The sequence below is a fragment of the Danaus plexippus genome (genome assembly GCF_018135715.1).
Source record: "Danaus plexippus chromosome 13 unlocalized genomic scaffold, MEX_DaPlex mxdp_15, whole genome shotgun sequence".
Classification (NCBI taxonomy): domain Eukaryota; kingdom Metazoa; phylum Arthropoda; class Insecta; order Lepidoptera; family Nymphalidae; genus Danaus; species Danaus plexippus.
Genome location: NW_026869849.1, coordinates 7,474,581 through 7,500,473, shown reverse-complemented (window position 1 = coordinate 7,500,473; position 25,893 = coordinate 7,474,581). Strand labels below are relative to the sequence as shown.

General features: G+C 33.0%; 3 protein-coding genes across 3 annotated transcripts in view; 2 read left to right on the top strand and 1 right to left on the bottom strand.

The window, feature by feature from the left end:
* Nucleotides 1-820: 820 nt before the first annotated feature.
* On the bottom strand, nt 821-16,845 carry LOC116770201 (protein yellow). Its single transcript, XM_032661574.2, has 3 exons — nt 16,731-16,845; nt 3,294-3,565; nt 821-2,303 (listed from the first exon to the last, which is right to left on the bottom strand). Exons 2-3 carry the CDS (start codon nt 3,556-3,558, stop codon nt 1,204-1,206), a joined length of 1,365 nt encoding a protein of 454 aa, XP_032517465.2. The 5' UTR covers nt 3,559-3,565; nt 16,731-16,845; the 3' UTR covers nt 821-1,203.
* Nucleotides 16,846-19,558: 2,713 nt separating this feature from the next.
* Nucleotides 19,559-23,958, top strand: LOC116770430 (uncharacterized). The gene is made up of 5 exons (XM_032661901.2): nt 19,559-19,763; nt 20,008-20,155; nt 21,508-21,668; nt 23,200-23,365; nt 23,730-23,958. The coding sequence occupies exons 1-5, from the start codon at nt 19,642-19,644 to the stop codon at nt 23,898-23,900; spliced, it is 768 nt and encodes a 255-aa protein (XP_032517792.2). The 5' UTR covers nt 19,559-19,641; the 3' UTR covers nt 23,901-23,958.
* A 1,307-nt stretch (nt 23,959-25,265) lies between these two features.
* Nucleotides 25,266-25,893, top strand: part of LOC116770304 (uncharacterized) — a 37,473-nt gene continuing 36,845 nt past the window's right edge. The window contains exons 1-2 of the mRNA XM_032661722.2: nt 25,266-25,315; nt 25,566-25,669. Of these exons, the coding sequence (XP_032517613.2) occupies nt 25,266-25,315; nt 25,566-25,669 (154 nt within the window). The remainder of the gene's footprint in view (nt 25,316-25,565; nt 25,670-25,893) is intronic.

The following is a 25,893-nucleotide window of genomic DNA, read 5'->3' as shown; positions in this document are numbered from 1 at the left end:
TGTTAATGTTACAAAATGATCAGCATAATATTTTTAGCTTCTCTTTAACGTATCTTATATAATAATGATTAATTTCTTCTTTAGAAGCAAAATTTTCATTAAAGAAAATGTAAAACTAGCATCATTGTGCCAATGCGGCGTATCTTCGATTTCAATACTACACCAGTTTGAAAATAGAACATCTAAAAAAAGATAATCAATTCGCGCACACAGTTTTATTTTTGCGCCATCTAACGGAAATTCATCGCTTACTCTTATAGAGACCACAACAGATTTAGATGAATTAATAAATATACCAATAGATGTCGCTCTACTTAATGCCCGAGAGAAAGTAAAGAAAGTCGTTTGTAAATTTAATTTCCGTCAACTTGTCTTCTTTTCTCTTAAGAGATAAATTTCTTCGGTTTATGTCACACAAACGTCTGTTTTTCAACTTCAATGCTCTCATCGGACTTCTTTACTTTTACGTGATTTCGGTAACAATAATTTTACTAAATTATATTTTTTCTCTACCTTCAACAATTAATAATATCATAATGAAGCAAGCAATAACTATTGACTATTGTTAGCAAAGTTCACTCGTCAGAACTATGTTCATTAATTAGAATTTAAATGTACTTAAGCTAAAAATAATATTAATGAAAGCGAAGATTCAATATTTTCCTTGACATTACAAAGACCAAATGGACATTCTTCATTGAAAGAAGCATCCTGGATCATGAGTCCGGTCTCGTTTATTTAGTAAATGTTTTTTTTATTAAAAATTTTTAATACTCGCTCCTGGGACGAAGGCTACAATATATTAGAAACAAAACAGAGACAACTTTTATATTTTATTTTAATCTAGTAATAATTATTTACACACGGAATGTTAACCTGACAGACAGACAGACTTACTCCTAATAACTTAGTATCACTTGAATAAGGCACAATCGAGTAAGTACACACGTAAAATACAGGATTATGTACAATCACAATAAATTAAGGTAACGCTTAATAGTGTACATGGGACTTTATAATGTTGGTGTAGACGAGCCTTAAATGAGCTCCACCCTATAGATCGCTTCCGTTTTGTAATACAAAAACAAAGCTTCGTTAAAAATATGTTTTGAAAAGCTATAAAATTATAACTTGCATCTCAAATGTTGTGAATATTTCTATGTAACTGAATCCTTCATTTGTACACTAGACGCAGGCAACGAGTCACACAAACAAACTCAAGACGGTCAGAACTACGAGGGATGTCAATGAAGAGGACGAGAGGATCGGCGCGGAGTTGGGATTCAACTTGGACGATATGTTTTTGGTGACGTTTTTGACTTTATTAACGAACTTGTCGAGGATGTCTGATCTGGCGGTGACGTCACAGGCTGTGTGACTGATCGCTTTGAGGACCGGAGCGGAGAACACCCTGAAGTTGGTGTCGTTACTGTCCAGCTTAGCGTACATCCATATTGGCATGCGATTCGACAGGACCCAGAGGTTCTCGTCGTAGTCCACCTTGATGTCCGTGGGATAGATCATTTTAACATCATCCATGTATATTCTTCCCTGATTCTTCATCAGGTATTCCTTGTTGGTGGTTCTCCAGCACGCTACGGCGTTCAGATTTACCAGCGAATAGAACAACACCCCGGTCTTCGGGTCCACGAACGAGGCGCTGGACTGCGCATTCGGTCCTCTGCTGCCGAGGACTTTGAAGGCGTCGAAGTTCTGTTCGGCGACCGTCTTGTTTCTCAAGTACTCAGTGGAGACGGCGAACTCGTTGTTGCTGGCCATCGGGTGGAAGTATATCGTGCTGAAGTTGTCAGCGTTTGGCGCCGATATGCCGATGCCGAAGATGGCGTCTGTCCAGCTGAAGTTGTAGCCCTTCACGCTGAAGTCACAGGCCAGCGGGTCGGGGTTGAAGAAGTGATGGGTGATCCTCCAGGAGTCGTTCTTCTCCCACGAGTACACCACGACCCCGGCCTTCCCGACGTCACCGGCGTAAGCATAAGTTCTATCACAGTCTATATCCTCCACGGCAATGTTCGCGAACCCTGAATCTTCCTTCACTTGGTCCTCGGGGAACACGTACTTCCTCAAGAGATTGTCCGTCTTCAGGTCGTAAATAGATATAAATGGTGTGAACTTGGTGACGTTAGCTTCGAGGCTGCCAATCTTCCCATTGTCCAAAACCCAAAGACGACCGCATCTGTCAGCTCTCACCCTGAACGGAGAGACGATCTCAGGTTTACCATCGACGATGTTGTGAGCCTCCCAATTCGGATACGGGATCAGTTTAGGTGACTTCGTCGAGTTGTCTGCGGATAAGTAATACTTTAAATAATAATAATTTGCACGGCTTATTTTATTGTTATACATTTTATTCGACGCTTTTGTTACTTTGTAGTAATTGTGATCGCAGGCAGATGTGGTCATATATATTTTATCGCAAACGATAACCTCAGAGACATTCGTTTTAGAAAACCAATAACCCTACAGAGTGGGAGTGACGTGTGATAACTTTCATTTGTATGTTTTGTGTTATTCAATGAGGTGATGGAGATCGCCACTCTCACAACCAACCGAAAACAGAATTAGAGTTCTTGAAAGATTTTAAAAATATATAGAAAATAGCAAATATCTATTTTATACGAACATGTTTGTAAGTAATAACAAATATCTGACGTAATTGCAGCAAGCACGAAACCATAATGAAATTGACAATTTCGTTTATAAAATTGTCATATGTGAGTCGACCCTCGACCTCAAACGACCTCTAGCTCTCACAGTGACAGGTCCAGGTAAGCTGTAGAGGTGACCTGATGGATTCGGCTGATTCCCTTACATCACGCGATCATTAAAACAGAGTCTCAACCGGTTTGTGCTGCACCAAACATGACGAAGATATGAGAAAATCGCCTCTGATTTGAAATTATATGGGATTGACTTGCAATTATAATTATATTTAATAAAAAACTACAATACGTCCATAAATACTATACAATATTGTCTATGATGTGATTTATATGTCGGCTGTATAATTTAAACAATCAATATTACTTGTTTTGTACTTTGCATTGACATGTCCTTTTATAAATTTTTATTTAATTTATACGAATTGATCAACAGACGTTGGTATATGATCAAGTTAATGTATATTACATTCTTTTGTATATTTCTCATAAAAATTAACAACCACAGTGTATTCTAAGCATTTATCATTTATTAAGGAAGTTATTAATGTTTTTTTTTTGTTATCTTATTTCTTCTTTTATATAATTTACTTATTAGGAAGTATCATGACTAACCTTTCAGATTGACATATGTCAAACTGGCGGGCACTCCATTCCTCCACCGTGGGACTGTTATAAACAGCCGATCTGCGAACACCTCCAGGCCCATTGGTATGTTGTTCTCCGGGATGAAGCTGCCGTTGTCTATGGCCTGCTGACGAGCCTCAGGCGAGGGAAACTCGAAATCTAGTTGATTCCATTCATAGATGATGTCCAACTGTTCCATACACGTACTGAGGTACACTAACTGGAGTAGAATCAGGGCTTTAAAGACCCCCATCTTGAGACTGAAACATAGATTATATAAATCAGATAAATATATTACTTTATTGTTAATTAATTTTGTAATGAGTTTTCCATATTTAATTTTTTTTGACTTGTCTATTGCTGTTAGCCTTATTCGCTTTGACAACGTTACCGATGAGGTAAGACGTCTGACGTGTGTGGAAGTATTGAAGAACATTATATTATAACTTTGTTTTACAACAAATCTTTAGTTAGAGAACAAAACAACATCTAAGATGTAGTAATTTTATTGGAACATAATTATTTTACCTCAGCAGTTTGATTCAGCTTATATTTTGTTATAAGACGGCCATCTTGGATTTCATTACAAGTTACCACCATTGTCTATGTTGTCATAGATAAAATTCTTTATTATTCTTTGTCTTACCAATGCCCTATTTTGTAAATTTGTTTCACATTAAAATATTGCTTACGTCTACTTGATATGCTTAAAAGCTTGCTTGCGATTCTTGCCAAGTTTTTAGCAAAAAAAATATAATTTTTTTATTTCGTCATTATTTATTTAAAAACATTCAACAACAAGATGTTTTCAGGTATTTTCCTAAATAATTTTATATCAGTAAATGTGCTTATTAAATATTTGTATGTTTTCGTCAAAATCCAGTATACGAGTATATTTTAAAATATTAATTCCTTATCCGCATTATTTTGTATCTTTATATCCTTTTATCAATAATTTTTCTCACTCTTCCACATCATAAACAGGGAGCATAGTTGAAGGAAATCTCTTTTGTTTTCTTAAAGATAATTTTGCAAAGTGAAACGAAAAAAAATATGTTTAAAGTGAATAAGAATAAATTTTGATAAAAAAAAAATTCTGAGCAAACAATAATAATATCAATAATTTTTAAAATGAAAAACGGAACTTAAAATAAAACAAGTGCATCATGTCTCCTGGGCTGCAAACGCTCGCCATGGTGTTTGTTTTGTACGCATCGGAATATTTTATAACGATGGGATGAGGTGAACGACCTTGGGGGACGACCTCGGGCCTCTGCTCTACTGACAAGCTACATTACATTACAATAATAATGTCATAAGTCCTTAAACACACATCATTACTTCATATATTTATATATTAAAGGCACTATATTAAGCTGATAAAAAATATTTTTTATTTGATGATAGCTTTTGTCATTTGTTTATATATATATAATAGATATTTTGAAGACCTTAGATTTTACTGCTATTGTCAAGATAACCCTTGATTGTGTTCTTCTGGACGAACATAAAATATACTTCTCAAATCACACGGCCCTACCGCGTGACATAGTAACAGAAATCTGACCAAATTTATGTGTTGGCAATACCGCTAAATAATTGTGATTTAATAGAAAATTTTACTAAAAGTATCTTACATTTAACCGACTATCAATAATGGTGATGTTTCTTCGTCCTATAAAGTAAAGTACGAGTTAAATAAGTTTCATTTACATAAAAAAAAAAAATTCGCGGTCAATTGTTTCATTATTTTAAATTCATATAATAGAATATTTTCAAAAAAATTATTCAGCTGTTAACAACTCATTAAAGAGAAATTTAAATATAAAAAAAGTATAAAAAATATACATAAAAGTTTATATATTCTGCGGGTGGACGTGACGTCATTGAACTACAGAAGAAGGTTGAATACTGACTCGTTGGTCACTAGTGACTAGTTACGTCGTTAAAAGCTTATTTGGTTTAATTATATTCTAAATAATAATTGGTATAAATAATTGAGTCGTAAGTAGAACCAAGGTCAGGTTTAAAAATACTATATTGAAGGCCGCTGACCTTTCTATTTCCTCTATATTTTTCCTACTTCAATATTACATGCGCTGTTAAATATAAATTTATTTGTGGCTATCTAAGTTTAAAAAAAAATGTTAAATCATCGGTTTAGTAAGTGGTACGACTATTTTTGGTTAAATTATTTTTACATTAACTCATTTTGCTTTAACGTTAATATTATTATAACAAACTTGATATCAGTTTCCTAAGTTGACATTGTAAATTCAATTAAAAGCGGATAAAAACGTAATATGAACGGGTTTTTTTCATTAAAACAATAGAATCCAATTGTGGTATTGTTTCTAGACGTCAATTAGCTTGTCCTGGTCATAAGGACGTCTGTTACTATTAGTCTTGTAATTTAGAAACGTTTTTTTCGTATTCTTTATTTGAATTTTGTCGTTTTTGGCAAAAAAAAAATATTAAACTTTTGACTTCTGTATTATGGTGATGTAGAATTGTTTAAATACTCTCAGTGATGCTATCACGAGTTAAAGTCCAAACAGTTCAGTTTTTCTCCGCAAACTTTCACATAATAGTATTTGAATTCAGAACTCGAAACTGTCTGGATTAAGTTTTAAGACGCGATCTCATAGTAAGTTACTGTTGAGTAATAGCCATCAAGTTCCGCCTCCCTTTGACTTTTACTCATGAAGACTGTATTCAATTGTAACGCTTTTTGCTATTGTTTGTAAGGAAACTTCTAGCAACTTTACGAGCAATAAAAATATATAATTATAAATTAATACACAATACCATTTGTTCCATTCACATGACGTCCTTGAAGCGAGCAAAGGAAAATAAATTCTTCCTGGATTTCATAAAAATATGAAACGTACGAGACAGTTATGATAGGTGGTACGGTGACAGGACATGTAATAAAAATTAAATTATCTTAATAGTCTATTGTATAACAATAATACCCTCTGTGGCATTTAATATAATCTATGAGAGTGCTTCATGGCACACATAAACAAATATTATTAATTATCCTAGTCTGCAATTATAAATATAGTTAACCTTTCACATTAATTGAACCTTTTTCGTTAATTAATTGAATGTGGCAGTATGATTACAGTCCATAGACAAGTTGTTATCTATAATTGAATTAAAATTGATCATATACATTTTAATGTCTATGTTTTAGTTCTGAACGGAACGAATTTAACCAAAAAAAAGTCTATGTTTAAATAAGCCTATTTTTGACATGTTGTAAATATTCTCAGTCTCATCCAAGGACTGGCGAAAAAGCCTAAGTCTGCTGAAGTCTCTAAGTATTATATCGTAGTTACCTTATTTAAGTTACAACTTATACTATACAAAGCAACGCTGACCGTCCGTCTGCTAATCAGCATTCATTACCATCGTGTCACATATAATATTATATCACAATATAGTCAATCATACTTAACACAACCTTTCTTCGGACCTTCGCACAGATATTAGGATAAAAAAATACGACATTTCCACATAAACGGATCACTGTATAATGCTCCTTATTCGGTGGGAATAGCGAGGATATTGGTGTGAAGGTGTTTCCGTGTGGTGTGCGCGGGCGCGGCCGTACCCCGGGCCACCCTGACCCAGTAATGTCTGAGGCCAGAGTTCCATATGATTGCTTTAAAATTATTACTTGCAGAATGTTTCTTTATCTTTTACTATAGGGACGGTTATATATTTTTTTGTGTCGTTGATAATAATTGCCAATATATTAACATAAATCGACATCACGACAGAGTTATTTCTGTTATTATCGTTTCTGTGAATATTTTGTTATAAAAACGAGTAGTAATGTCGTATGGGACGTCTGAGCCTTACAATTTATAACTAATACAACAATACAATACAATACGAGAATAATTTAACATTTTACAAGCAGCATTCAAACAGTAACGTAGTTTCGTGGTTAATGTTCGACGAAACAAAGTAAAACAATTCAAACAACCTCTAATAACTCTTTCTTATTTGGCGTTAAAAAAATATATTGTAAACTATAAGGAACGCGTTTGATAATGAATGCTAAAGGTAGTTACGGACCGCTTAAATTAATAGCAAACTGTTCTTAGTAAACTTAGCTTTTATGTAATTCTTAACTTAACTGATAACAGTGTCCGTCCAGCGAGGTTTTATTTTTCTCTTAAACCATAAATCGTCATACTATAACCATCATTATCTCGCGGCAGACATAACTCTTAATGAAGCAGTATTTCCGTGTTTTACCTACTTTTGTTAGAATTTTGATTTCTAATTCGACATTCCTATAACTATGTAGCAGTTGTTAAGAAAAGTATCATGTTTAGCACACAGCGACTAAAGTTCTTAAAAAAATTGTCCATAGATAATGTAGTTCTCGTGAAAATGTTTTATTTGCACCTGAAAGTTTTTTAATATTAGCTACAGTTTTGTTTTATATTTTAAATTACATAAAATGTTTCAATATTAATCGCTGTATAACTGCGTTTTTCGTATTACATTAGCGGGTTTAGTAAATAAGTTAGCCACGGTCTAATTGCTGCGACCAATGAACGATTTATTACCAGCATTTCATATATAGTTTAATAATATTTAACGCAAAAATCAACAACACTATAAAAAATAAGACAAAAATATTACATCGATGTAAATACACAAATAATAAAGATTTTGTACAGTAATTTTAACAATAACTTATTCTTAAATGAATTGAGATTGAAATCGTCCGAGTGACCATTTTAATTTCGACTATTGAGACCGCATTGTTACCATAACAGATGTATTTCGTTTTAAACATTACAATCATTTTCGAAATAAACAAAAGATTCATTAAAAGCTATCCTACAAAAATTTAATATTTTTATATTAATATTTTTTTTTATTTTTTATTTTTATATCATTTAATTTAAGTCACAAAAGTACAATGTGTTAAATGATATATTGAACAGAATATATTATAACTTCCACGTCCGCCTCACTGGCAAGTAATTTTTTTTTTTTTTTTTTGTAATAAACAATTTAAACAATGAATTCCAACGAAGCGCACGTTGAGTGGATCACACATACTCGCACGGTTTAAAACAAGGATGACTTTGAATTATTTCAAGGCTGACATTAAAAAAGCGATTAAAATAATAAAAACGCATATAAATCAAGTAATTTCGATCATTTAGTATGTAACAAAAAAGTATTTATTAATTATTTATATTATAGCTTTTGTTCTCTACTTTGTTAATCGATTGATGCTCACATAATAGTTACGATAGTACGTACATTACACTACTCCATAAAGTAGAAATATAATTATAAAAGTTATCATATTTAGCGCTTCAATTAATAAAAGCTATAGTGAAGGTGTCTACAAGAAATAAATACAGTAATTTACACAGAGAATAATATCCAAGTTCAATATTTCGGGTGTAACGATTCATTTCTTCACCAGAGCTGTCTTGTAGCGGGACTGGAATTAGCGTTTAGGACTGAATTCTGCTACAAGTTTGGGATTAAGATGTGTTATATTTGCGGTGAGAGATGATCCATCTTCGTCGATTGAATACGTTAGATCCTTTACTAATTCGCAATTTTTAATAAAAAATACTAACACAGGAAATTGGAAAAGACTTCATTTTCTTGTTTGGAAACAGTCTCATGCCATTGTTTCCGTCCCCGGAAACTCAACAGGACTAGGAAGTTGTGCTGAACAGCTGCTGAAGTGATTTTTCAAGACACGAGTCAGGGGATCAACCTTGATATGTTCAAAATTACAGTTGATACCCAAATCTCCTAGGCCCAGGTTTGTAATTGGAGCTCATTTCAAAGTTGTATAAAAATAAATATTTTGACCAAATAATTCATTTGAAACGAAAAAATTTTCAAAAAAGGTATCAGAAAAATAAGTTTTGGCTGGGTGTTCAGGGAGGAACGTCTCATTTTTTAACCTACAGCTATCAAGTACTTCAACCGGACCACCACCTTTAGATCTTGCTGTACTAAGTACTACACAAGCTCCGACAGCAAACAGTCGCGACCTTAAACAAATGACTGACAGATCGACTGCACAACCTTACGGCCTATCTCTTTTACTCCCTTACAGAGGATTTATACAATAGTTTATCAGTCTCAGAGTTCCTGATAACTATAAACTAAAACTGTCATCATTTTAAGGCACTGTCATTGGTGACTACACTCGACAATTCTTTACGAACATACATAAATATGTAGATACAAGTGAAGCCTATAATAAAACACGTATAAATGAAGTATAATAAAATAATTTAAATTATAAAATAACTAGAATGTGAGACTGCCTCGCTAGTCGACTGTCGGCTGTCTCGCTGGAATATACGAGTAATTGAAATACATATAATTATTACAATCGTAACAATGATTTCTTTTACAATTCCAACAAAGCGTATCCAAAGGAGCTCACACACACGCACAGATTGCAACAAGGACAACGCCGAATCGTGTCGAGGCTTACAATAAAAAATATATAACACTTAATATAACAATAAGACAGTTCCTTAAACATATATATGAAAACTCGTCTTTTATTGTTGGTGTTGTCAAAAGGGCATAACAATTACTCTTACCCAACATCGTTAAGTAAGAGAATAAATAAAATGATCTAACGTATAACTTTCATAATCTCTACGTAACACTGAGATCACTCACCGTGTGCACTGATGCTATTAAATAATTATTATATTTAGGGCCCGCACACACAAGCAGAGTAACAGGTTAGACACGGCTTGGAAAACGTATGTTGCCAGGCAGTGTTCAGCCTAAACTATTGAGTTGGCGATATGACAAAACTCACATCATATCAAAAATCTGCCAGTTTAGAATTACATGTGTAGGTTTAGTTATCAGATAGGCTAGTTGAAATTACCTTAATTGTTATTGAAGGTTTATCACGATATGTATTCAGTCGTATGAAGGCATTTTCCTGAGATTCTTTTGAGACATTCAGTTATATTAAGTTTATGATAATCGATATGGACTAGGGGGATCGACAAATCACATCTTGTTTTTTGTGTTGTAATTTTTTTGTTGCAAGAAGTTTTCATTACTGTCTTACGTCAATGTTGAGACTATTGTGTGTGATGTCCTTTAGTGTATTGTCGGTGAGTACGGATAAAAGTTAGTCTTCGAAGAGACTTTTTCTTACTGATCCAGTATCAAAAATAATGTCTAGCACGTTGTTAGATTATCGACAAAAATATGTGTTTGAAAATTTTAATTGTTGGTTGTTGGTTTAAATTTGAGTTACATATGACAATGTAGTTAATCAGCCATTTTTTTTTTGTATCTGTCAAAAAGATAGCTTGAGAAGTGTTGAACCTTCTTGTAGCGTTTTATATGTTTGATTAACATTTACAAGAACTTTGCAGGTTTACACAATACATTGTTATTGTTATGTTTTACTTCGAATACTTCGCATACCAATAAAATAAATCGATTTGTTATATCGAATGACTCATTTCAACAGAGCCGACGGAAAAGGGACCTTATTATTTAATATTAAAGTCCAATTCAAATTACAGGTTGTATGAGGCTAAATATTTACAAAAAGTAATAAATTTAATGAAAGGCAACCGTGTAATTGAATATCTGAAGTAATTTATATGAGCAGAAATTTTATATGAAATAATAAAGGCTATGAATACACGTACTGTAAGTAAATATTTGATGTTCACTAATTCAGTCATAGACTGTACTCTGTACACACTTACTATACCGTTTGCTTAAAATATGTATAACATCTCCCCAAAAAATTCACAACAGACAATTAGGTATGTTAGATATTGTAATGATTTACTGAATTGTAGTGGTATTTTCTTTTTTAAGAGAGAGGTGCCAAACAAGCAGACGGCCTACTTGATGGGCAGTAGTCACCGTCGCCAAGAGACATCCACAACAAGTCTTATGTTGCGTATGCGTTGCAAACCTTGGTTATTGAGGAAGAGGGAGCGGTGGGAATAAGGAACTGGCAGGAAAGAGTGGGAACGAGGAAAGGGAAACCGGCTCTCTCGCTCATCGGACGAAACGCAGCCACGAAAGGCTACTTCACGCCGATCTTCTGTGAGAGGGAGGTACTTAATTAGTCAACGGCTAGGCTCTACCACCTTAGAAGAGTATGTTTAATAATTGTTAACATTAATTTGTGAGTTTACTCTCTGTTGCGAATGTACCTAGAAACTATAAGAGGGTAGTTTTTAAAAAGACTGGCAAATGTTATAATGTGCTTAATGCAACAGTCAGTCAATTCCCATCGTTCGGTCGGCGAAGACTTCATGAAGTGTGCACTAAATTGTGAATATATGTTGTGTTTCAACGAGGGCTTACACCTTGTAAGTAATATTTCGTCTTTTGTACAATGTTCTAGCTATTAGCATTTCACTAACTGAATTAATGACTCTTAATAAGTAAAATATGATATAGTTGAGTGATCTTAAATCTTAATCCATATATATGAATTATGACAAAGAAATATAATTGTTTTATTAAAATACCTGAAAGCTACTTAATATTAAAGCCAGTGATTAAACGCTAATCAATTATCACAATAAGGATTGTGACATAAGCATGGAATCGTTTTATTAAAATTCCGGAAATCCGTAGCAAATAAAACTAAAATTCTAACAGTATACAAACCAATACCTTACAGATATTATTCCAGAATTAATTTATAAAAAAATATTTCCCTAATTAGAAACAAAAACTTTCTAATGAATGAAATCATTGTGAGGATCTCTCTTGGTTTTTTTTTAGTCTACGCAAGAACTTTAATAATTATACTATTACTAAGCATTTGTTTTTCAAGTCTTTCTTTTTTTCTCTTTAATTCTCTTTTCATTAGACCTCTATAAGTCTAATGATCTGTTTTCAAAATGTCCTCTCTCCAAGTTGTGTATGAGTCAACACTCAACTGATTATTGACATCCAAAATTCCCATTTTATTCACTTCCTGACGTGTTTTTCTTTGAAGTAGCATGAGTAACCTGTCTGTGTGAAGCGTCAGACACCTTCAACACTTCATCGCGAGTCTTCATTCGTCAGGAATCGAACCTACATTCATTCTTTGACACCCGATCCTTTTACTTTAATTACTACAAAAAATTGTGCTCTCGCTCTTCTGTTTCGTCATACATAAAATTTTTGTCAAATTTCATCCGTTAAGTATGTTTATATATTTTTAAATATTTTTTCTATTGTAAATAAAAACTACACGTTAAAATGTATACAGCTATATGTATATATTTAATTATTTAATCAACATGTATTAATTAAAAAGCCGGTTACGATGGAGTTGTCGCGTCTACAAACGAGTCACAGATACTTAAATAAATATTAATGAAGGAATCCCGTTCGATTCGTTTTATAATATAATAATGTAAAACAATTTTTATACGAAACATATATTAATGTTATATTACGAGTAGGTATATGAAATGCCGATGCGATTAGGGTGTTGGGTATTTGATGTGTGGAGGAAACAAGTTCGTCCTCAAAAAGATAAAAAGACAAGTATATAAAATTGTAATTTTACCATAAATAACATAAAGTTGATTAAAATTTTTAAATAATAAAAATTAATTTTGCAATTTAAGTCGTGAATTAAATTGTAATTTAATCTCAATAATATTTAATACGCAAAATAAATAGACAGATTTTTTATTTTAGTACACATACGAGTATACAAATAGTTTATCCGTGCACACGATCATAATGACGTTAATTTCAGTTCAAATTAAAGCCTCATGATAATCGTGATTTTCTATAACTTTACGGACTCATGCGAATATTCAATGTTTTCTTTTTCAATTTCATAGTTAAAGGTAAACTCTGGGCAACAAAAATATTGAATTGTTTAGAAAAACTATAGTGAACCTATTTAAGCTCTTTCATATACAAGCTTTGGTAAGGTCACTTATCATATTTTGTTAGGAATGTACAATCGAAATTAGATTGTTTAATTTGTTGTGTTCCTGGACATACCCCAAATATGTGTACAGTTTCAAGTTTATAAAGAATCAAGTGTGTCTTTGACAGAAACAAGCGGCAGGCATTTTGGTAGGCTCGTCGAATTTGCTATCAAAAAATGGATCTAAGAATTTTATGTCAAAAATGGAATTAAGTAATCATTAACACTTAAAAAGTTTACACTGGTATACGATGGGTATATCCAAAAGTTACTAAATTATTTATGAGTGGTACAAATTCTTCCAAGTTAGCCGCGGAATTACTAACGACGAAACAGATTCTGCGTGCCCAAGAACGTCGGCAACAGGTGAAAACATTTAAGCCATCAAGAATATTGTATTGAACATTTTTTTTGAGCACTGGTAGAGTAGACGTTAAAGATGTCGGCGCATCGATTTCTCGTTTAAAGCAAAACGAAGAAAATTACCAGAGTTGTGGATAAATAATTTATAACTTCAGCATCACGACAACGCACCAGCTGTCTAAACGCTGCTTATAAGAATGTTTGTCCCAAAACAACACCAATCATACCTCGAGAACCATACCAAAACTCATCCTTGCGACCTTTCCTGTTCATGAGATGAAAGGGACTCATGAAAAGCCATGGATTTTGGAAATACTCAAGGTTATTAAAGCGCTTCGCGGATTGGAAAAAATATCAACAAAAATGTATAGAAAATTTAGATATGATAAATAATAACCATTTGTTAAAAAATTTGAATCTTCTGTGGTTTTGAACGCAGCCAGTAACTAAATATGATAAAGTGTAAGCGATTTCATAAATGAAAAAGATTTATGAATGATGAAGCACTTCATAGCACATTCAGCTAAATGCCACAGTGTATTATCATGTATTAGGGACCTGAGTAAATGAATACTTAACTCAACACCGAGGTTGTCAATGTAGTCCTTTATAAATTGTCGCCGACACTACTATAGATATATAAAACTATGATTGATTGTAAGCCTGTACCTGCGAAACTGTTTTTCATTAGAATTCATATTCGCACCTGCAGTGCGCACATGACATACACATTAAAATTATTTTTAAATTTGATCCGTCCGTCAAGATTTCTGTTTATTTCGGTTTATTTCTGTAACGGCTGGACCGATTGTGATGGGACTTTCATTGGCATATAGCTGATTTTAAGGAGTTACATAGCATTATTTTATAATTTTTATATATCTTTATTGGAAAGTTTTGGGCAAAATTAGAATTCATGGCAAAATTGATATTTCAACTTTTAATTCTATGAATATAGATGATTAACAAACAGTACACTTGGTCCCCGTTAATAGCCAACCTGAACACAGTCAGTTACAACGTATCTGTCATATAATATACAATTTCGTTAGCAAGAATGATAAAAACAGCTTCGAAAGTGTCCGTTATATGTTGTCGGTGAGGGATCATACTATTTACACTGTCACCGCGAGTCCACGAACACGCCTAACGTAATTTCACATCCATAACCGAAACATTAATACTTTTATTTGAGATGCCATCACTGAATAAAATGTGTCTGATAGTTTGGTTGATTTTTTAATGTCTTTGGTCCTCTTGTTTAAATAAAATATTACTGTTTTTTATATGAACATAATAGCGATTTTCTAATGTACTAAAATTATCAATTATAAAACTCTACATTTCTGGGCAGGTGATGTGATGCAGGTGATGTTTGAGAGTAATCTTGGTGATCTATGTGGAGCTCACTTTAGGTATTAAAAGTTGGTAGTTCAATTTACAGAGGATATTTTGTTGTGAAAAAAAGAAGATGGCATCTTTAAAAAAATAATGAAACAAAAGTAAAAAATAATCATTTCTTGTCTTAACTAATAAATATCTCCTTATAATTTAAATTTTAACGTTAAGTGGATCAACTTCAGATAATAAATAAAAAACCAGTTTGAAAACAACCATGCACACAATAATATATTATTTACATATATACACAAAAATTCTAGCAAAATATTAAGAATATACGAGAAAAACACGAGGATACAGGATTCCGGTTTAAGGAAAATTTGAAGTAAAATGATTTAAAACAATCTCGAAAAGGGATTTTACCGTTAAAGGCAATGAATTCTTATAAAACGATACTGTTAATCAAAAGTCTGATTTACAACGACCTTTATGTGTACGGGGCAAAACATTATCGAAAAATCGCCGGGATAAAAAAAACAAGCCCCTGGACATTCCACCTGTAGTTAATGTTCCCTCAATTTGAATTTTAACCAAATTTTGACGTACGTGATGAAATAGGTCTACTTAACAAATGTATTGTGTAAGAGCCTTCTTCAATTAATTCCATATAATCTATCCCAACTTCAATAGTATAGTGTTTATATTCGTCCGTTCAATAGTACTATCACAATTTATTATTATTGTATATCTATATAAATATTATTAAAAACACAAAGCGTCGTTGTCGTAAAGCGAACACTGTTATGCCTTAACAATTAACCTAAGATAATGTAGGTAGTTATTAATCAATCGAATATTATATCAGCGTAATAAAAATGAACTATTATCTTCGGTTGAAATTGACAACAGTGAATAAATAAGTTAAATAATACCTCGCATATACATCAAGAATATTAGTGCTACACTCTGAGAAGTTAACCGAGTGGCACCACATACATCGCTATCGTCGTTTGAATGACACTGCGTCTGTGTTGAATGCACTCGATCCAATCAAAACCTGATATACTTGGACATAAATCCTAATTTTATAACGCCCAGCAATAAATTTACTAAGTTTCTTTGACGCTTATTGTTATAGACATGTGTTTTATTACAACGTCTGCACGATGCTTCAAACGGTCCATTGAATTCTGATAATTTGTTACCTAGCCACGGAGCTACGATCTGGGGAACAACAAATCAAAACCCAGACACCTGTTTGCATCTATTCAGCCACTAACAATATGTCTAATAAATTATGGAACGCATTTTCCATTCTCAAGCGTATATATTTCATAACAGAACCATAATACCGTTAAAGATTAATGATATGAAATTAATGATATACATATATAAAATTTAAATTACATAAAAAAAAAAACATTTCTCATGTTATTTTGCAATTTGAATATCGAATACCGTTTTTAAATATATCCACACTATTTGATAACCTTTTAAACTATTATATTCTACATAATGTCTTATTGTCACATCAAACAAGTCTTCCAAAAAGTTTTGAACGAAATTAAAAAATAAAGAATACGTTAAGTTCGAACAAATGTTTTTCCAAACGGGCGGAATAAAACGAGTTAGTATGCAAGAAAAATACAAGATTCAAATTACTCAGATGGGAAAGGGAAGAGACGTTTCGACTTGGGATTAAAATGCACGTAGTCATAAAGCTAATTACGAATGTAACGACAAATATTTATATATATGAGAATGCGTACCTTATAATGTCTTCGGTATGAAGCGCTCCGTGCACACAATAATAATGAAATGACAAACACAAGCGGCCTTTCGCGTGTGCAAACGTAAACTGTGCTGTGTTCTGTAACCGGCTTCACGATTGGCGATCAGTTGTTTTTGTAGGGTGGCCATTTGTGGACAGTCCGTGTTTTATTTGCAAAATTTGAGGCCAATAGGGACTTAGTTTCTAATTTTTTCCAACAGATATAAAAATAATTGTAAATCGGTTCGTGTAAAGCTACGAACTCGGTAAATGTGTTGATATTAGTTTCATTTAAATTTATAAAGTATTCAGATTATGTAACGTGAATTCAAAATTGACCACTACAGATACGAACAAAATGTGAATATAACTATATGTCTAAATATTTTCCCTCTTTTCTCACATAATGTTGTCACGTGAGTCTCATAATCATGAATGACGCAGCTCAAGGTGGGTCCGCTCAGTCTCACTGTTAATATCATAATTGGGAATAGAATAGACGAAAAAACGTCTGATTCGTGTCTACTTAATATGTTAAAGATGTTACGTAACACTTGTCCGGCACCAAAATAGTCAAATAGGTTCACTTAAAATGATTATTATATTATTACTTATAATGTAATTATCATTTTTAGTGAATCTTTAATTAAAAAAATCACTTATATATTTAAACAAGAAAAAATGCTACTCGTAATAGAAATACACTAACAACAAGTCTTATATGAATCTTATTATTTTAATTAATTTTGTTTAATATTTGAATTAAGTTTATAATTTGACACACACGCGACGTAATGTCTACAATATTGTATAAGTTTTAATCGATTTATTTAAATAATAATATGTGTACATCGCCAATGTTGTCTTGTTTACATATTACCCCAAACAGCTTCTTCGTCCTCATCAGGTAAATGTCAGGCCGCCCCCATAAAGAATATTTAATACTATTCGTCAATATTGTATACACTATATATAACGTAGGTACTTTGTAATCTACTACCATTATAAGTATAAATAGAAATAATAGAAACACAGACTATAAATATTATAGTTATTATCACAGTTTCTACTATTATCTGTTGCTTTGGTAATCAGACAATATATTTGATTAAATTAACCTAACATACACGGCAGGATTTTGATCAGGTTTTTTGGATCCCGTCAGTGGATTCTGATGTAAACTTTACTAAGCACATATTTAGAAGCTTAATGAATGAATTCAGAACATTAATCATTAATTTTTTGTGATTAATAGTGTTCAATTATATTTAACTAATACTATCTATGCCAGCGCGTAGGAGTAACACGAAGTGGAGGCTCAACTGACGTATATATCTAAAAAAATTGTTGAAAAAAGTAAGACTATTAATTTCTAGTCTCTAGTTGAGGATTGCATAAGAAAAGATGTTAATGATATAATTGGAGAAGCATTCAAGGATATACATGATATAATGTTGTAAAACGAAAGTTCGACTTGATTAGTTCAAGTCAACGGAATGGCGCCCTTGAAAAACCTAATAAGACCGAGTTAATAAATTACGTCACAGAGATCTAACGAAACGGATCGATGACGTAACGATTAAAAAGAAATCTCAACATGTATTAAGAGAACATGTTACTTCAGAATAAAATTAAGTCTCTGACACGTGAACATAGACACTCGGTGTTTTGCATTCAAACTTTTGTCACATAATTTGTAAAAAAAAATCATTTTCAAATGCACTATACATAATTTAACTTTAAAAAATTACATTGCTTTGGTAGGCTTAAAATGGAGCGGAAAATGTATATTTAGGGTTGGATACAATTTTAATATAAATTTAATGAAAACAAGTAAAAGAGAAAAAAACTTCAAAGGAGAAGGTAAAGATTTATTTTTATTGTTCACGATAAATTCCTATACAACGATATTCTATATTTTAACCTGTGGTTTCTTTCGCACTCGAATCGTTGAAAAATTTGCAGAAGTCAAGGTTTTTATTTGTTGCACAAATTGTAGTCTTGAGTACTATGTGGAGAAAACACGAAAATATATTATTAACAATTTCGCTTTTAAATAGAAGATAACAGTTGACAAATAGTACTGAATTCTGACAGTGACAAATACTTGTGAAAGCAGAAAAACTTAAAAAAATACAAGTAAAGGGCAAAAAGTGAAACAAGTAACTACTTGTTTCACATTTAACTAACTACTCAGTACTTCACTAACTACTGAAGTTCGTGGATAAGACATAATATTATACTAATTATAGCTAAACTTATGTCATGTGCACATTTGTCTGGTATAAGTAGTAACAAAATATGTTTGAATTCAATGACAGTGAAGTGACAGTCGAGCCCTATGTATACATAAATAAAAAGACGTAAGTATTAGGTAGTATTTAAAAACAAATTTTACAGATTGCTACTTTGTAGTATCTTCGTAGGAATAATTTACATGGGGTGATAAATATTAATTACGAACTTAACGAAACTACAGAGTAAAAATTAAAGGTACACTGCTTCATTCACATTGCACAGACTCGAATCAAAGGACTTCATTAGTACGAGGCTTTGGGTGCGATTCTCAAGTTTTACAGTCTGTATTCAGCTTGGAATATCGCAAAAAATTCGATATCAATTAAGGGAAGAAGTATGTACTAATGATATGAACTATTTAACTTAAGCTTTTATTTATTATACAAAACTTATTAATTTTACAAAATTTTGTAATTCATAATTTCGTACTTATTATAGTATACATGAGAATGCAGTATTGACTGAACCTTATCCTGCAAATAAAATAAAGTTAGGGACAGTTAGAAATGTTAAAATTTGACAGTTTGATACTTGACAGTTAAATCATCAAACTAGGTTTTCGGCCAATTGTTTTCATAAAATATTTGTAAACAAACATTATTAAACTTACTATGGCTATATTTTTAAAAATAATTATAATGTTGTATGTTTTATGTTTCCTCAATATACGGGGAGAAAAATGCAATTTGAATGTAAAAGTTGAACAGTCACTTAAAAATATAGGATTTCATAGGTAAAATACTTTTATATTAAATAAAAGTTCTGAAGATGGAATTTTAAGATACTTTTTACTCGTTTTTAGTATTTCTACTCAAATTTTCACTTCAAATGCTATTTTCATAATCTAACATTAACTTAGTGCTCCAAAATTACTTAATAAATTTATTATGATTTCACAGTTATTCTATTCAGTAATTTACCCTCGATTTTTTTATAGATGTTCAAAAGTCGTTTTATTTATCTGATGCTGCTTCCAGAATCCTTAACTACACTATATCTTTGCCAAGTGAAGATGAATTTTCAAAGTGGTTGTACGATGACTGCTTGATTGGGATAGAACAAACGCTGCCAGCGGGATTGTATGCCAGTCCCGATGAAGTTAAAGCACACAAGTGTAAAGAATTGGTTGGTTGTAATATTGTTTAATTTTTCTATTTTATCCTTCATTTACTACAAAATAATTATATCTCGATAATTTTTACCCCACTAAAATTTCCCTTCCCGTGATTTTATTTTTTATTTTAATTCATAGCTACAAAATGTGGAGTTAAAGATGTGGAACAAGTAATGTTTAATAAACTTAACTTAATTAGGTAAATTAATCAATTATTATATTAATTCCTTATTTATGAGGAATTCTGTTTACCTTATTTTAACTTGTTGGTGTGATCTTAACCACCCAATGTATGTATAATACAACTCGCCTCTTTGATATGCTATTCGGTCGGTTATTACCTCATAGAAATCTGGCTTTTATTTCAATATTTTGAGAAATATATCAAAATTTATTACCAATTTTATATTTTGTTTTGGTTCCCTTTTAATAACATATATATTTTTAATATTTCCTGTTACTTGGGATATGGTATAGTAATAACTTAATTTTTTGCAAGACAATGCTTCAGATGTACCATTGCTATGTGAGATCTGCTCTGATACACATGCTAAATTTCCAATTTAATCAATTTTTTGTAATGAAATAAACACATAACATTGAACAGAACATATAACCTTATCATGTAAGGTTTAGTTATCCACACATACTAATCTACTGTCACTTTCTCTAACTAGTTCATAAGGAATTGTTATTCAGATGTTTTACAAAAATATTACCGAGTTATTTGAACATGTAAGGAGTTCTCTGTATTCATTGAAACACAATATTTTAGTGATTAAGTTATTGATAACTCAAGAAGAGATAAATTTGTGTTTATATTTATATTATGTAGGAAATTGTTTGATAACATATATATATATGTATGTACTTATAACTACGCCACTGTGAATATATTGGTCATACATCTAGTTAGTATGACTTTTAGAGAACTCTGCATATATTAGTCACTCGTTTAATTTAACTATATCTATGTATATATTATATTTAAGATATATAGATCCTTACTGTAGTCGTCTATGAGTTAGGATCCCATAATGTATCATAATTTTTAAGAAATTCATTGAAAATGATTGAATCCTGAATATAACTGATATTTTTTTATTATATATTAAATGTAGTAACCGCATTACTTAATAGGTTCGTCTTCTAATAATAAAACTCAAATATATTCTGTATAAAAGAAAGTTACATAGATTCTATGAAGATATTTTACATAAGTTTCTTGTCTACATTATGTTTTAGACAACATTTTTTTTTATTTCCTCCCATCTCTATCCTTGTGTAGCTGTTTTTGTTAGTGCCTGCACTATTTTTGTTTTTAAATGTACTGATGATATAAATATCTAATACATAATTCCAGATATACACATTCTTTAAGAGTCCAGTGAATACTGAACTGTTTGCTGAGGACGCCAGCCCTGTGGTGATGCAGCTGTTCGGTCACATCACTGACAACAGGTCACACATAAACATACATGTGCCCGTCCACGCCAGGTACCACCGAGCCAGGGCCGGGGGCAGGTAACAATTAATACCACATGCATATAATATTAATTTTTAAACTCTCTTGAATTTTTCTATCGGATCATAATGTGAATGAAAGCCTAACTGTGGTCAAGTTACTGCAGCTGAAACATGGGTTGGCTCGACCGGAGAAGTACCACCCTCTCACAGAAGATCGGCGTGATGTAGCCTTTAGTGGCTGCGTTTTGTCCGATGAGTGAGAGAGCTGGTTGCCCTTTCCCTGTTTCCAACCTTTCCTGCCATTTCCTTATTCCTAGCCCTTCCTTTTCCACAACAGTCAAGTTTGGCAACGCAACATCTATGTTGCTGATGTCCATGGGCGAGGGTCACTACTGCCCATGAAGTAGGCCGTCTGCTCGCTTGCCACCATTCACATAAATAAAAATAATGTATGAAACACTTGTTAGTTTTGTTTGTTATGAGATCATAATTTACAATAACCCCTTCCTGTTTGATGTTTAACTTATTAACAGTATATCCGGTTTGTTAAGTAGAGGCGGGTGGTAAGTGAACTTATACCAGTCCGGTGTACCTTCATTAATTACTTGTGTGAGTAGTGCTGCTATTTAAAATGTTAATTTATTAAATTGTTGTATATTTATAAAGTTTGTTAAATTAAGATTTAAAAACTGGTATTACAGTAATGGCTAAAATATTAAAAATAACTTGCTAGGTCCTTAGTACAAGTCAGCAAGCCATCCGTAATAGTCAAGCACCAACAAAGCTAGTGCAATTAATCTTTATCAATGTCTCAGTTACTTATATCTCATAGAAGTTCCATTTATTCGTCAACTCTGATCAAATTTTTCTTTTGTAAGACCAGTGACCGTTAGGAGCTATTTACATTTTTTTGTACCTTACATACAGACATCACTTCTGATTCAATTTCAAAAGATACTAATCATAACAAAACATCAGATAAATCTTTACAACAATAGTTTTGTTAGTCAGTTTATACTTTATAATATTCTGAACTAAAAATCTGAGTTTAGTCTCTTTTGGGGGTAGTTTTTTTTGGAAGCATTTTATTACTATATACTGCTATCAAAGACAATATATAACAACACTTTCCAACTTAAATGAAGCCAAGTGATTGATCTTCTCCTGGTGTATTTCACGCTCACACTATTCACTCCCGGAAGTCCTGTATACTGATAGGGGTATATACATATTACACCACTCCGTGTACTGATCTAGCTAATAAGTATATCTGAGACCAATTTACTATACTTAATATAAAACCGGAGGCCCCTAACCGAATCAATTCATACCATAAATAGCGTGATCTATGTCGATGCCAGCGCCATCTGTCTCTGATTTACGCTAACCACTGACCGTTCACAATTTGACGTTTCCATTCGCATCTCGCTTCGAACGCCAATCAAAAAAAAAATTGATGTGCTGATCGAGAATACGAAGCGCCCGTCTCATGGATGAACAGTATCGACTGTGACCAAATGCTCTGATTACAACAAAAATAAAAACATAAATCTTGAAAACAACATGTATTGAAATGTTTTTTTTTCAGAGCTGTAAAAAACGATGTGGCGCATCCAAAGTTGTATTTATACTGCCCAAAGAACAAGTTGGACGGGTGCGGGGACTTCTACAGTGAACTGTCGCAGGCTAACAGCTTCTGCCCGGACCACGTGTCACTGAGGGTGTGTCATTGGAAACAGCTACCAGCTGATGTTGTAAGTGTTGTATATATTAAATATAGCACTAATATTGTAAATACGTAAATTAGTGAGGGGCTGTGGATGGTTTTTATTCTTTCATATAAAATATACTGAGCGGATTTTGATACAACTTTTTAATTATGTTGATTAGACATCGCACTGCCAGTCATTTACCCCCTCGGTATGTCTTAACAGTTGTCTGTCAAGGTCACATGCGATAAATGTCTCTAAGAACTGGCTCACTATTGTGTTAAGCACAAGTCATTCGTTTCACTATTAACATATAACAAAAGACAGAGCCAAGGAAGTCGCCAACAAAACCTAGTATTACATTTATATATTTGTAAATAATTTTACAAAACAAATTTTTGTGTTCCAGGTCTCAGATCCACTCGAGTGGCATGTAGCCGTCGGTAACTCTGATCATTACTATATAGTAACGTTCGGGACGGTGGTGGTGATGTTAGCCGGGACGATACACGTGCTGCAGACTGTACACAGATACAAAATACAGCTCGAGAGAAACAAAAAGCAAAGGAGGCGGACGTAAAAGAAAATGGCAACTTTAACTACGAACTAGTCATTACAATAAATTATATGAACCATAATTTTTTTTATTTTTTAATGCTATCGCGCCAGTTATAAATACAATCTGTGTACAAACATAACAAACGACTCTCATTTCTTATTCTTTTTTTTAATAGCATTTTTTTTAGTTACTATATATTTACAAGAGTGTTCCGTATGTATAAATTTGTACTGAATACGACTTTTCTATCGCTGGTTTGTGCATTGGATAGTTAGACGGGAAAATAAAAAAAAAATATCTCTCACGATGTGATCTAACGTTCAGTACCTGAAATATTTTTCGGTGATTATTTCGTGATTAAACCGACGGACCAAAAATCATCAACAAATGTATCTGAGTTAGTTGCTATCAAGATCTGTCGTAAGCATTTTTTATGCGTCAAAATGCATATTTTTTGTAAACCCATCCGCTATACCTCTTATTTCGTTATAGAACTGATGCTCTCGGTTCCTGTGCGCACTCTCCAAAGCGTATCATATTAAATTCCGAGAGGCCGTCAGGAGTGACTAGCTCTTAACAAATATCAACATGATAGGTCCACATCATTAGGGTTATAACGAAATCGTGGTCACCAAGGACCTGACCTCTACGTGTCGACGACGTCCCAAGCTGCGAGGTAGGTGCTGATAAATGTGATCAGCACCTACCAGCTACCATGTGACAGCAGTATCCCACAAATGGCCGGACTTGTTCTCTATATACACACAAAAAACTTCCCTCTTGGATGGGCATAATTAGGGCTCAAGGGCACCTCTATACCTGATATCGGTAGGAGATCGATGTATTACAACTTGTTATCGGTACTGATAAGTGAGGTGTCTAACGTATGTCAACAGTAAAATGTAAGACTTATAGTAAAGGGGCTTTATCATATTATATTATGAATTATCTTAGAGAGTAGAGGTAACTGAAATATACCCTCCTATGTAGGCCTGCATCTAACTCTCTAACACACACTTTAGCCAGCCTCCAACATTAATTCACTGTACCAATCATTAGAGAGGTGGTAGTCGCTTCTGAATAGAACACGAAACAAGTGCACATGTTTTCTGAAATAAAAGAAAGATTCAAAGGAAATTTTTGGAGCTATAGTAGTTTTATTTTCGAAAGCTAATTCCGGTGAGTTAACAGTCACAGGTCAGAAACTGAGACCAGGTATGTGTACAAATAACATTGAAAACTATCCCGTTCATTACGAGAACTGTAACAGTAGTAGGGCTGCAAGGACGCAAGGGTAGACGGTGAGGACTATAGAGCCTTCGAGTGCTGTTTCAGTTTTCATCGTGATTAAGTTTTTATAATTTATTCATATTATATGTGTAGAAAATGGTGCAAGAAAACGTCGTTGAAAAGAAAGATGTAAGCGCCCTCTCTCGGCGATAGTCTGAACACAGATACACGAGTAACCTAGAGCAGTGAGAAGGCCATCTGTGAATCTTATAGGAAAACATAAATAAATTTTCATATTAAATTCTTAACTTTGAATAGTCCACTCGGGGGGGAAAAGTCATCACTCGACTATACGCATTTTCATAGTATATTTGCTGAAATTTATTGCCGCATACTTTATTCTGTATCTCGTAATATTATCGAGCGTAAAGTTTGTATATACGTGTTCATTTGTAGGGACTTTCATACTCTCTACGTTAAATCGTCGTTCGACCGCAAAGCTCAGACCGGAGCCGACCAGGATTACAGATCGTTACCGGGACCTCACGATCAGACTAGTGGTTAGAGACGGAACATGTGACCGACCCCCGGTGAGGACGCGGGTTAGGTTGTAGTGTTACAGACAGAGAGACGCTCTAGAACGAGTGATATGACGATCGCACGGCGGGCATTAGCGGGGGACCTATAGGAAGATAAAAATCAATAGTTCGGGACGGGGAACCTGAACGGACGGTCGACAGATATAAGATATTTTTTGTAAGCGGACACCTCGACCGTTCCCGGG